The sequence below is a fragment of the Nerophis ophidion genome, linkage group LG13 (assembly GCF_033978795.1).
Source record: "Nerophis ophidion isolate RoL-2023_Sa linkage group LG13, RoL_Noph_v1.0, whole genome shotgun sequence".
Classification (NCBI taxonomy): domain Eukaryota; kingdom Metazoa; phylum Chordata; class Actinopteri; order Syngnathiformes; family Syngnathidae; genus Nerophis; species Nerophis ophidion.
In genome coordinates, this window is record NC_084623.1 from 56,066,912 (window position 1) to 56,081,131 (window position 14,220).

The 14,220-nt window shown below is 38.6% G+C and overlaps 1 protein-coding gene across 1 annotated transcript in view; it reads left to right on the top strand.

Annotated features, from left to right (window-relative positions):
- The window catches only part of LOC133564052 (F-BAR and double SH3 domains protein 2-like), a 98,233-nt gene that overhangs the window by 75,163 nt on the left and 8,850 nt on the right, over window positions 1-14,220 (top strand). The window contains exons 11-13 of the mRNA XM_061918133.1: window positions 4,445-4,528; window positions 7,448-7,625; window positions 11,807-12,027. Of these exons, the coding sequence (XP_061774117.1) occupies window positions 4,445-4,528; window positions 7,448-7,625; window positions 11,807-12,027 (483 nt within the window). The remainder of the gene's footprint in view (window positions 1-4,444; window positions 4,529-7,447; window positions 7,626-11,806; window positions 12,028-14,220) is intronic.

Genomic DNA, 14,220 nt, shown 5'->3' on the forward strand with positions numbered 1-14,220 from the left:
GAACAACATTAAATTGAGCTACAGCTGTATGAATAACATGCAACAAACCATTTCAAACCACAACAAAGCAATTGCAAAAGGACTGCCTACCCCCAGACTAAACGACTCTGAAACCAATAATGAATGTAACTGTCGCAAGAAACCTGATTGCCCTCTCAACGGAAGGTGCTTACAGACATCAGTCGTTTACCAAGCAAAGGTAATACGCAAGGACATTAACACATCCGACACGTACGTAGGATTAACCGAAGGAGCGTTCAAAACAAGATGGAATAATCACAACGCCTCCTTTAGAAACCAGACTTTGCAGAATTCTACCGAACTCAGCAAACACATCTGGAACCTCAAAGACAATAATGTTGAATATTCAATAACATGGCAAATTCTTGCATCCAGCACACCTTACAACAGTGGTAATAAAAGATGCAACTTATGCTTAAAAGAGAAACTGTTTATTATATATCATCCAGAGCTATCATCCCTCAACAAGCGCAGTGAAATCATTTCAACATGCCGCCACAGGCGGAAACACCTCCTAGGTAACACATGAGCCAATCACCACACCCTACGCCTGCTTGTACCCACCCACTCTGTGCTCTATATAAACCATTGTATGTGAATGCTTCCATTAAAATCTCCTGATGATTGAGGGAACCCCTCATGAAACAGATCTGTAGAGATGAAGTAGTCTTGTGATTTTTCCCACACCTACATATTGCGCTCTACCACGGTATCGAGCACTATTCTCCGGATAATCCAATCAAGACATATTCCGCTCCAAATTTACATTTGTTGAGCACTGTACGACGATCCGAAATGGAAAAGTTCAGCATCGACTACTCCACGAAGAACATTCCCATACCCGCGCAGAAGGACTACAAGCAAAGACTCATAGAAAAGACGGAACACTTCCTAAGAAGGATGCGGTGGAAAGCACACTTTTTCCTCCACCCTGAAACAAAAGGAACGCAAAAGGAAACTTACGGATTCAAATCTACCAAGAACCCACCCACAGTCAAGGAATTAAAGGACTTTGAGAACGACATGCTCAAAATGATACAATCAGTCAAATTTAAGCCAGCCCGCAACCCATTCCTCACCAAGCTGAAAAATGACACGGAGCGCATCAAGAAAGTAAGCAACCTCATCATAGCCGCCGATAAAACCACAAACTTCTACAGAATGGACATACCAGAACATAACTCTTTACTGGACAAAAGCATCACCAAATCATACAAAAAAGCGCAACCCAACACTTTACAGAACATCCACCTGGAAAACAAGCGGATCGCAACCGAACTGGACATTGAGGACAGGGTGGACGCCACAGCCAACAAAGAAGCCTTCATCACACTGAAGGACCACAAACCCAACTTCGCAAATAACCCAACATGCCGACTAATAAACCCAACTAAATCCGAAATAGGAAAAATCAGCAAAATAATCCTGGACAGAATCAACGCCAAAATCAAGGACAAAACACAACTCAACCAATGGAGAAATACAGCAGCAGTAATCAAATGGTTTAACAACATCCAAGACAAACAACAACACAACTTTATCTCCTTCGACATCGAAGAATTTTACCCTTCCATCACGCAAGACCTACTGACCCAAGCACTAAACTTCGCCTCGGACCACGACTCAATCACAGGCAACGAAAGAAACATCATCATCCACGCAAAGAACTCCATACTCATCCACAACAGTACACCATGGCAGAAAAAGAACAATTCAACATTTGACGTTACTATGGGGAGTTTTGACGGAGCAGAAACGTGCGAACTCGTTGGGAGTTTCCTCCTCTCCCAGCTTGCTAGCCTCAACCTGAACCTTGGTATTTACCGTGATGATGGACTGGCAGTGTGCCGCGCCTCGCCAAGGAGCAGCGAGAACACCAAGAAGCGCATATGCCAAATCTTCAAAGAAAACGGCCTACGGATCACGATTGAAGCCAACAAGCAAACCGTCAACTTCCTCGACGTCACTTTCAACCTGAGAAATAACAGCTACCAACCATTCACGAAACCCAACACAACACTCCAATACGTGCACCACGACAGCAACCACCCACCCACCACCACCAAAAGAATACCTACCGGAATTAATAAAAGGCTATCGATGCTGTCATCCAGCAAAGCTGAATTCGACCAAGCAACCCCCCCGTACCAGAAAGCACTTGATGAAAGCGGATACAACTTCACCCTCACCTATGAACCCACCCCAGGAAACCAACCAAAAAAGAGCAGAAAACGAAACAACATCATCTGGTACAATCCGCCATTCAGCAAAGACGTCTCAACCAACATCGGCCGCAAGTTCCTCACTCTGATCGACAAACACTTCCCCAAAGGCAACACCATAAGAAAAATATTCAACAAGAACAACATTAAATTGAGCTACAGCTGTATGAATAACATGCAACAAATCATTTCAAACCACAACAAAGCAATTGCAAAAGGACTGCCTACCCCCAGACTAAACGACTCTGAAACCAATAATGAATGTAACTGTCGCAAGAAACCTGATTGCCCTCTCAACGGAAGGTGCTTACAGACATCAGTCGTTTACCAAGCAAAGGTAATACGCAAGGACATTAACACATCCGACACGTACGTAGGATTAACCGAAGGAGCGTTCAAAACAAGATGGAATAATCACAACGCCTCCTTTAGAAACCAGACTTTGCAGAATTCTACCGAACTCAGCAAACACATCTGGAACCTCAAAGACAATAATGTTGAATATTCAATAACATGGCAAATTCTTGCATCCAGCACACCTTACAACAGTGGTAATAAAAGATGCAACTTATGCTTAAAAGAGAAACTGTTTATTATATATCATCCAGAGCTATCATCCCTCAACAAGCGCAGTGAAATCATTTCAACATGCCGCCACAGGCGGAAACACCTCCTAGGTAACACATGAGCCAATCACCACACCCTACGCCTGCTTGTACCCACCCACTCTGTGCTCTATATAAACCATTGTATGTGAATGCTTCCATTAAAATCTCCTGATGATTGAGGGAACCCCTCATGAAACAGATCTGTAGAGATGAAGTAGTCTTGTGATTTTTTTCCCACACCTACATATTGCGCTCTACCACGGTATCGAGCACTATTCTCCGGATAATCCAATCAAGACATATATATATATATATATATATGTACCAAAATGGATACATGGATGATACAGCAGAGGATTGGGAGAATGTCATGTGGTCAGATGAAACCAAAATAGAACTTTTTGGTATAAACTCAACTCGCCGTGTTTGGAGGAAGAAGAATACTGAGTTGCATCCCAAGAACACCATACCTACTGTGAAGCATAGGGGTGGAAACATCATGATTCGGGGCTGTTTTTCTGCTAAGGGGACAGGACGATTGATCCGTGTTAAGGAAAGAATGAATGGCGCCATGTATCGTGAGATTTTGAGCCAAAACCTCCTTCCATCAGTGAGAGCTTTGAATGGTTGACTAAATACTTATTTTCCACCATAATTTACAAATAAATTCTTTAAAATTCTTACAATTTGAATTCCTGGGTTTTTTTTTCACATTCTGTCTCTCACAGTTGAAGTGTACCTAAGATGGAAATTACAGACCTCTGTCATCATTTTAAGTGGGAGAACTTGCACAATCGCTGGCTGACTAAATACTTTTTTTGCCCTACTGTAGATATCTACATATATACACATACATACATACATACATATATATATATATATACTGTATATATATATACATATATATATATAATAAATTTAACAGATTTTTCAGGCACACACCTGAGAGTAATATATCGTGGTACTTGACGCATTTTACCGTTAGCATTTTAGTACGCTAGCTCTAGCATGCTGGCTTTTTTTGGTATTTCACTATGATCTGGTGTGTATTTATATAGAACTTTACGTGGCATGACACCCAAAGCGTAATGCATTAATGATAACTGTTAGCATGCTGGCTTTATTCGCTCATTCTGCTTGTATTTTTATTTTTTTTTTACCAGACGCTATCTGTCCGGCGTGCTAACTGTTAGCATTCGAGCTCGGCTTGGGCTCTCGAGCGTTCACATGTAATTTCTTTTGAAATTGCAATTTTGTAGATTTAAAAAAACCTTCTATATTGTACTGGTTTTAAAGGTGAAACACTACCAAAATTCTCTTATTCTTCGGTCTGTGGCCCTCAGTGGGGAAAAAGGTTTGGACGCCCCTGTTTTAATAACTTGCTATAAAACATTTTCACTTATTGTCAAAGTATCGGATCTGATCTGAGGTCAAAAATGTTGATTGGGGCATACCTCGTATCCATCCATTTTCTACCGCTTGTCCCTTTTGTGAACATGAACGGCAAAGGAGCCAGTAATGTTTTATTGAAAATGTACTTAAGCTACAATCCCTGCTGTGGTGAAGACTTGTGTGTCCATTATTGTCCACCAGGCCTCGCAACCAGATGAGTTAACTATTGATGAACAGGAGATGCTGGAAGTGATTGAGGACGGGGACATGGAGGACTGGGTCAAGGTGGGTGAACACACACACACACACACACACACACGCACACACACACACACACACACACACACACACATAATCACAGAGCAGTTGCGCGTGAAAAACAAGATGTAGGTGACACTAATACGTAACTACGGAAACAAACAGGAAGTGCCACCAGGAACTAAGGAAGACAAATACTACACACACACACACACACACACACACACACACACACACCACACACACACACACACACACATAATCACAGAGCAGTTGCGCGTGAAAAACAAGATGTAGGTGACACTAATACGTAACTACGGAAACAAACAGGAAGTGCCACCAGGAACTAAGGAAGACAAATACTACACACACACACACACACACACACACATAATCACACAGCAGTTGCGCGTGAAAAACAAGATGTAGGTGACACTAATACGTAACTACGGAAACAAACAGGAAGTGCCACCAGGAACTAAGGAAGACAAATACTACACACACACATCCACACACACACATAATCACAGAGCAGTTGCGTGTGAAAAACAAGATGTAGGTGACACTAATACGTAACTACGGAAACAAACAGGAAGTGCCACCGGGAACTAAGGAAGACAAATACTACACACACACACACACACACACACACACACATTTCTGACCTTCTGGAGACCTGAGAAAAATGCCTACCTCTTTAGGACTATGTTGTGAAAAATGAGTTGGAATTTCACAAGAAAAAGGTCACAATTTCACAAGAAAAACTGAGAATTTTGGCAGTATTGTAATACAAGTCGTCATTTTACTCAACGCAAGTCAAAATTTTACAAGAAAAAAAATGAACATTTGTGCAGTAATATGATAAAACTTGGAATTTTACTCAATAACAGTCGCAATTTTACAAGAAAAGCTTAAAATGTTGACAGTTTTTGTGACGCTTTGCTGGCATTTTGGTGATGCGGGTGCGTTCTCTCGTTGATGCAGTCGGATAAGACACGGCGTGAAGAAAAGAAATTAAGATTTATTTAAACTATAAAACAGACTAAGAACAAAAACACTTGCACAAGGCACTAAAGACAAAACCAATAGAACTAGCATGGGAGCTGGAAAGAACAAAAGGCGCTAGCATGTGAGCTAGGGAAACAAACAGAGGAATAGCGTGGAAGCTAACAAATATAAAAATACTTTTACCACAATCGGGGATAGCGACCTCACCTGTTGCATCGGACAGCAAACTAGACTGCGAGACCGAATAAACAAAAAGGGCAGGCTTAAATAAAGGAGATAATCACTGAGCAGGTGCGCGTGAAAAATAAGATGTAGGTGACACTAATACGTAACTATGGCAACGGAAACAAACAGGAAGTGCCACCAGGAACTAAGGAAGAAAAATACTAAACAGGATGTGATACAAAGACGGAACAAAAACAGAATATGACATGATCCAAGTAGCGGATCATGACAGTTTTATTGAAAGGGTCGTCATTTTACTCGACAAAAGTCACAATTTTATTTAAAAAAAAAAACAACAACTGTAAAATGTTGACAATATTACAATAATAATCAGAATTTCACTTATGACAAAAGTCATAATTTTAATCAAAAAATGTCACAATTTTACAAGAACCACAAAAAAGTTGATAATATTGTGATAAAGATCAGAATTTTATATGACAAATGTCACCATTTTGCATGAAAAAGTAATATTTTTTACATAAATTAATGTTTACGTGAAAATATTGCAATATTACAGAAACAAAAAGGGCAGGCTTAAATAAAGGAGATAATCACAGAGCAGGTGCGCATGAAAAACAAGATGTAGGTGATGTAGGGGGCGCATTTCAATTTCTTACACACACTTGTTATTTCATATGTTGACCAGAGGGTGAGCACTTCAAATTTTTACACACACTTTTGTTATTTCATATGTCGACCAGAGGGGGAGCATTTCAGATTTTTACACACTTTTGTTATTTCATATGTTGGCCAGAAGGGGAGCACTTCACATTTTTACACACACTTGTTATTTCATATGTTGACCTGAGGGGTAAAACTTCACATTTTTACAGACAGTTGTTATTACATATATTGACCAGAGGGGGAGCACTTCAAATTTTTACACTCTCTTGTTATTTCATATGTTGACCAGAGGTGATCACTTCACATTTTTACATGCACTTTTTATTTTATATGTTGGCCAGAGGGGAAAAACTTCACATTTTTACACACACTTCTTATTCAATATGTTGACCAGAGTGGGAGCACTTTCAATTTTTTACACACACTTGTTATTTCATATGTTGGCCAGAGGGGGAGCACTTAACATTTTTACATTCACTTGTTATTTCATGTGTCGGCCAGAGGGGGAAAACTTCACATTCTTACACACACTTGTTATTTTATATGTTGACCTATGGGGTAAAACTTCACATTTTTACAGACACTTGTTATTTCATAAGTTGACCAGAGGGGGAGCACTTCACATTTTTACATGCACTTGTTTTATATGTTGGCCAGAGGGGAAAAACTTCACATTTTTATACACACTTGTTATTTTATATCTTGACCAGAGGGGGAGCACTTCACATTTTTACACACATTTGTTAGTTCATATATTGACCAGAGGGGAGAAACTTCACATTGTTACACACACTTGTTATTTCATATGTTGACCAGAGGAGGGGCACCTCACATTTTTACACACACTTGTTATTTCATTTGTTGACCAGAGGGGAAAAACTTCACATTTTTACACACACTTGTTATTACATATGTCGGCCAGAGGGGGAAAACTTCACATTTTTACACACACTTGTTATTTCATATGTTGACCAGAGGGGAGCACTTCAAGTTTTTACACACACTTAATATTATTCAACTGTTTGTGCCGTCCAATCCCGCTTTGTCTGGAGTGACGTCCCGAAATCTTTGCACGTGTCCCCGCAGGCTCGCAATAAAGTCGGACACGTGGGTTATGTTCCCGAGAAGTATCTGCAGTTTCCCGCCTCCAACAGTTTGCTGAGCATGCTTCAGTCCCTGGCAACGCTGGACGCTCGCTCACACACTTCTTCCAATTCCACCGAGCCAGAGTTGCACTCCGGCTGCATCAACGGAGATGTTAACAGTAAGGATTGTGACTAGCATAGCACAACTGTACTACAACCACATGTTGTGGAGGCACTAGTGTTGTCCCGGTACCAAAATATTGGTACCGGTACCAAAATATTGGTACCGGTACCAAATTGTATTTCGACACTTTTCGGTACTTTTCGATACTTTTCTAAATGAAGGGGACCACAAAAAATGGCATCCTCCAAGGACAAAAGTACGAACAATGGGAGACTCGGCTTTCTGCTCCGCCGCTCCCAGTCTGTGGAAATCTCTCCCTGACCACCTGAGGGCACCACAGACTGTGGATGCTTTTAAAAAAGGCTTAAAAAACGTTTTTTTTTTCAAAGAAAAAGCCTTTTGTTTAGATATATGCGTGCTAGTTCTAGTTTTTATTTTTATTTGTTTTTATTATCTTTTTATTCATTGTTTTACTGTAAAAAACGGTGGTACTGTTTTGCTATTCACAATAGTACACGGTAAAATCTACACTTGTCGTTTTTACGGTAAAATCCAACAGCTAAGTTGCCAGAATTTTATTGTAAAAATGCAGTTTTATATTTACAGTAAAAAAATGTAAAAAAAACACTGTAAAATCCTATCAACTGAGCTGCCAGTTTTTTACTGTAAAAAACGATGGTACTGTTTTGCTATTCACAATAGTACATGGTAAAATATACAGTTGTTGTCTTTATGGTAAAATCCGGCAGCTAAGTCGCCAGAATTTTACTGTAAAAATGCAGTTTTATATTATAGTAAAAAAACACTGTAAATTTCAATCAACTGAGCTGCGAGTTTTTTACTGTAAAAATAGTATTACTCTTTTGCTGTTCACAATAGTACATGGTAAAATCTACAGTTGTTGCTTTACGGTAAAATCCCAGCAGCTGAGTTGCCAGAATTTTACTGTAAAAATGCAGTTTTATCTCTACAGTAAAAATAGACAATGTAAAATTCTATCAACCGTGGTGCCAGTTTTTTACTGTAAAAAACGATGGTACTGTTATGCTATTCACAATAGTACATGGTAAAATCTACAGTTGTCGTTTTTATGGTAAAATCCGGCAGCTAAATTGCCAGAATTTTACTGTAAAAATGCAGTTTTATCTCTACTGTAAAAAAAAAAACAGTGTAAAATACTATCAACTGAGGTGCCAGTTTTTCACTGTAAAAAACGGTGCTACTGTTATGCTATTCACAATAGTACACGGTAAAATCTACAGTTGTGGTTTTTACGGTCAAATCCGGCAGCTAAGTTGCCAGAATTTTACTGTAAAAATGCAGTTTTATATTTACAGTAAAAAAAAAAAAAAAAAAAAGTGAAATTCTATCAACTGAGCTGCCAGTTTTTTACTGTAAAACACGGTGGTACTGTTATGCTATTCACAATAGTACACGGCAAAATCTACAGTTGTGGTTTTTACGGTCAAATCCAGCAGCTAAGTTGCCCAAATTTTTCTGTAAAAATACGGTCTTATCTCTACAGTAAAAAAAACAAAAAAAACACTGTAAAATCTTATCAACTGAGGTGCCAGTTTTTTACTGTAAAAAACGGTGGTACTGTTATGCTATTCACAATAGTACACTATAAAGTCTACAGTTGTCGTTTTTACAGTAAAATCTGGCAGCTAAGTTGATAGAATTTTACTGTAAAAATGCAGTTTTATATTTACAGTAAAAAAAAAAAAAAACATTGTAAAATTCTATCGACTGAGTTGGCACTTTTTTTTTTACTGTAAAACACGGTGGTACTGTTTTGCTATTCACAACAGTACATGGTAAAATCCACGGTTGTGGTTTTTACGGTAAAATCCGGAAGCGAAGTTGCCAGAATTTTACTGTAAAAATGCAGTTTTATATTTACAGTAAAAAAAAAAAAAAAAGTAAAATTCTATCAACTGAGCTGCCAGTTTTTTACTGTAAAACACGGTGGTACTGTTTTGTTATTCACAATAGTACACGGTAAAATCTACAGTTGTGGTTTTTACGGTCAAATCCGGCAGCTAGGTTGCCAGAATTTTACTGTAAAAATGCAGTTTTATATTTACAGTAAAAAAAAAAAAAATACTGTAAAATTCTATCAACTGAGTTGCCACTTTTTTTTACTGTAAAACACGGTGGTACTGTTTTGCTATTAACAATAGTACATGGTAAAATCCGGAAGCTAAGTTTCCAGAATTTTCCTGTAAAAATGCAGTTTTATCCATCCCTCCATTTTCTACCGCTTATTCCCTTTTGGGCTCGCGGGGGGCACTGGCACCTATCTCAGCTACAATCGGGCGGAAGGCGGGGTACGCCCTGGACAAGTCGCCACCTTATCGCAGGGCCAATATGTTTACAGTAAAAAAAAACAAAAAAAAATACTAAAATTCTATCAACTGAGTTGCCAGTTTTTTATACTGTAAAACACGGTGTTACTGTTTTGCCATTCACAATAAAACACGGTTAAATCTACAGTTGTGGTTTTTACGGTCAAATCTGGCAGCTAAGTTGCCAGAATTTTACTGTGAAAATGCAGTTTTATATTTACAGTAAAAAAATTTAAAAAAAAGTAAAATTCTATCAACTGAGCTGCCAGTTTTTTACTGTAAAACACGGTGGTACTGTTATGCTATTCACAATAGTACACGGCAAAATCTACAGTTGTGGTTTTTACGGTCAAATCCAGCAGCTAAGTTGCCAAAATTTTTCTGTAAAAATACGGTCTTATCTCTACAGTAAAAAAAACAAAAAAAAACACTGTAAAATTTTATCAACTGAGGTGCCAGTTTTTTACTGTAAAAAACGGTGGTACTGTTATGCTATTCACAATAGTAGACTATAAAATCTACAGTTGTCGTTTTAACAGTAAAATCCGGCAGCTATGTTGCCAGAATTTTACTGTAAAAATGCAGTTTTATATTTACAGTAAAAAAAACAAAAAAAACACTGTAAAATTCTATCAACTGAGTTGCCAGTTTTTTTTTACTATGAAACACGCTGGCACTGTTTTTGCTATTCACAATAAAACCAGGTAAAATCTACAGTTGTGGTTTTTACGGTCAAATCCGGCAGCTAAGTTGCCAGAATTTTACTGTGAAAATGTAGTTTTATATTTACAGTAAAAAAAAAAAAAAAAAGTGAAATTCTATCAACTGAGCTGCCAGTTTTTTACTTTAAAACACGGTGGTACTGTTATGCTATTCACAATAGTACACGGTAAAATCTACAGTTGTGGTTTTTACGGTCAAATCCAGCAGCTAAGTTGCCAAAATTTTTCTGTAAAAATACGGTCTTATCTCTACAGTTAAAAAAACAAAAAAAACACTGTAAAATTTTATCAACTGAGGTGCCAGTTTTTTACTGTAAAAAACGGTGGTACTGTTATGCTATTCACAATAGTAGACTATAGAATCTACAGTTGTCGTTTTTACAGTAAAATCCGGCAGCTATGTTGCCAGAATTTTACTGTAAAAATGCAGTTTTATATTTACAGTAAAAAAAACAAAAAAAAACACTGTAAAATTCTATCAACTGAGTTGCCACTTTTTTTTTTTTACTGTAAAACACGCTGGTACTGTTTTTGCTATTCACAATAAAACACGGTAAAATCTACAGTTGTGGTTTTTACGGTCAAATCCGGCATTTAAGTTACCAGAATTTTACTGTGAAAATGCAGTTTTATATTTACAGTAAAAAAAAAAAATAAAAAAAAAAGTAAAATTCTATCAACTCAGCTGCCAGTTTTGTACCGTGAAAAACAATAGTACTGTTTTTTTTTCCATTTACAGTAACATGCTTAAAAAAAACACTGTCAATTTTACGGTAAAATTTTCGCGACTGACCTGTCATTTTTTTTACTGTAAAATCTACCATTTTTTTTTACATTGTACATAAAAAAACAAATCATCAAATGCATAGGCAATTGTGTAATAACATCATTGCCGGTTAGAAGTGGCCCCCTGAGGGCAAACATAACTGCGATGTGGCCCTCAATTAAAAGGATGTATAGTGTTCCATTTAGCTCAAAAATGGACAAATATTCCTCTAACAAACTCCATTTGTAAAAAAGGTATAATTAGAGGAAAACTGGAGTTTTTGCCCATTATTCACAATGAACAAATATTGACGTACTAAATAGTGAAAGCATTATTTATGTCTTCTTCTTCGCATTATTTTCTGCACAAATGTGCTTATCTTCTGCCCTTCCCCCCGCAGTGGTGTTCGTGCGGGCGCTGTACGATTACGAGGGCCAGGCGGAGGAGGAGCTGACGTTCGCGGAGGGAGCGGTGATTCGCCTCCTGAGCCGAGACACGCAGACCGACGACGGCTTCTGGGAGGGGGAGCTCAACGGACGGGTGGGCGTTTTCCCCTCGGTTTTGGTGGAGGATCTGACGGAGAACGGCGAGACCGGTGTGGGAGGGCCCAACGGAATACAGGTAGAGTACCGCCCATACAGAAGTCTCACTGTTATGTTCAGTACCTGCAGTGTCAGGTTCAAACCCTGATGACATCTATTAAACAAGACAAGAAGCAAAGAATTAAACAGAGACAGAATTAAATTTGGCTCAATTTGAAGAGAGACGTCTGAGCTGTACTCTTCTACAGCCTCCCAGCAAAGATTGTACGCCACCTCTTTTATTTGGACTTTTCCCTGATTGCATGACAATTGCTGTTTGTAAGGGACCGGGGGTCGTAAACAGCCATCGCCTTTGGTTACAACAGTTCAAAAGAAAAGGTTGTAAAAGAGTTCAAATACCGTATTTCCTTGAATCATATAGTATGCGCCTGCCTTGAAGTCAAACTCAAAGTCAAACTCGCTTCGCAAAATAATTAGCGCATGCTTAGTATTACCGCCGGGTCAAACTCGTCACGTCACGAGTGACACTTCCCTCTGTCATCATTTTCAAAATGGGGGAGGCTGATTTCAATAATTTGAAATCGCATAAAGGGAAGAAGATTGAGAGCTATTCCTTAGGACAGGGGTCGGGAACCTTTTTGGCTGAGAGAGCCATGAAAGCAAAATATTATAAAATGTATCTCCGAGAGAGCCATATCATATTTTTTAACACTGAATACAAATAAATGTGTGCATTTTTAAGTAAGACCAACATTTTAAGAATATAATAAGTATCTTCTTCTTTTTAATAACATTGTTATTCTGAAGCTAATGAATAAAATACTTCTTACCATTAATGCGACATCTTGAACAGGAACGGTTGAAAACCGATGGATGGATTAAAATGCATGAGAATGTTTTATATTTTGAACGTTATTTTTAACACTGTGATTACCAGCGGAATTATTCATTACTTATCGCTGTGTTTTTCAACCACTGTGCCGCGGAGATACAGTCTGGTGTGTCGTGGTAGAGATTATGTAATTTCACCTAATTGGGTTAATAATATTTTTTGCAAACCTGTAACTATAATTCAAAAATGTGCTGTTATTGAGTGTCTGTGCTGTCTAGAGCTCGGCAGAGTAAGCTTGTAATACTCTTCCATATCAGTAGGTGGCAGCAGGTAGCTAATTGCTTTTGTAGATGTCGGGAACATGGTATGTCGTGATCACAATATGCGGGAGGCAGCATGTAGGTTAAAAGGTATCCAACACGTAAACTAAAAATAAACAAAAGGCGAGTGCCGCTAAGAAAAGGCATTGAAGCAAAACAAAACTAAAACTGAACTGGTTGAAAAGTAAACAAAAACAGAATGCTGGACGACAGCAAAGACTTACAGTGTGCGGAGCAGACGGCGTCCACAAAGTACATCCGTACATGGCATGACAATCAACAACGTCCACACAAAGAAGGAGTGCGTCCGCACAACTTAAATAGTCTTGATTGTAAAAACAAAGCAGGTGCGATGAATAGCATTCAAGGAGGACATGAAACTGCTACAGGAAAATACCAACAAAAGAAGAAAAGCCACCAAAATAGGAGCGCAAGTCACACAGGAAAACACAGAAAAAACTCAAAATAAGTTACGACTTGACAGTACACCTATATAGAGACAAGAGCTATTGCGAGAACAATTTTTTTTGTGAATATCGGCTACTGAGTTTTCTGCTGGTGGTGCGACTCAGAATTTTTTCAATGAAAAAAATGTGTTTTGGCTCAAAAAAGGTTAAAAAACACTGAATTACCGTGTTAAGCAATGCCAGCTAAGATTTATCTGAGAGCCAGATGCAGTCATCAAAAGAGCCACATCTGGCTCTAGAGCCATAGGTTCCCTACCCCTGCATTAGGATTTAAGGTCCAAGCTATTGAATACCGGTATGCTCAAAAGAACAGTAAGCAGCTTCATTTTATTAATATACCGTAGCTGCGTGAATAATCTGAATCACCCCCACTGTATAGTCTATTTTTTTTGTAGTCCTTCACTCTCACTTTCCTCATCCACGAATCTTTCGTCCTCGCTCAAATTAATGGGGGAATCGTCGCTTTCTCGGTCCGAATCGCCCTTGCTGCTGGTGGCCATGATTGTAAACAATGTTCAGATGTGAGGAGCTCCACAACCCGTGACGTCACGCGCACATCGTCTGCTACTTCCGGTACAGGCAAGGCTTTTTTATTAGCGACCAAAAGTTGCGAACTTTATTGTCGATGTTCTCTACTAAATCCTGTCAACAAA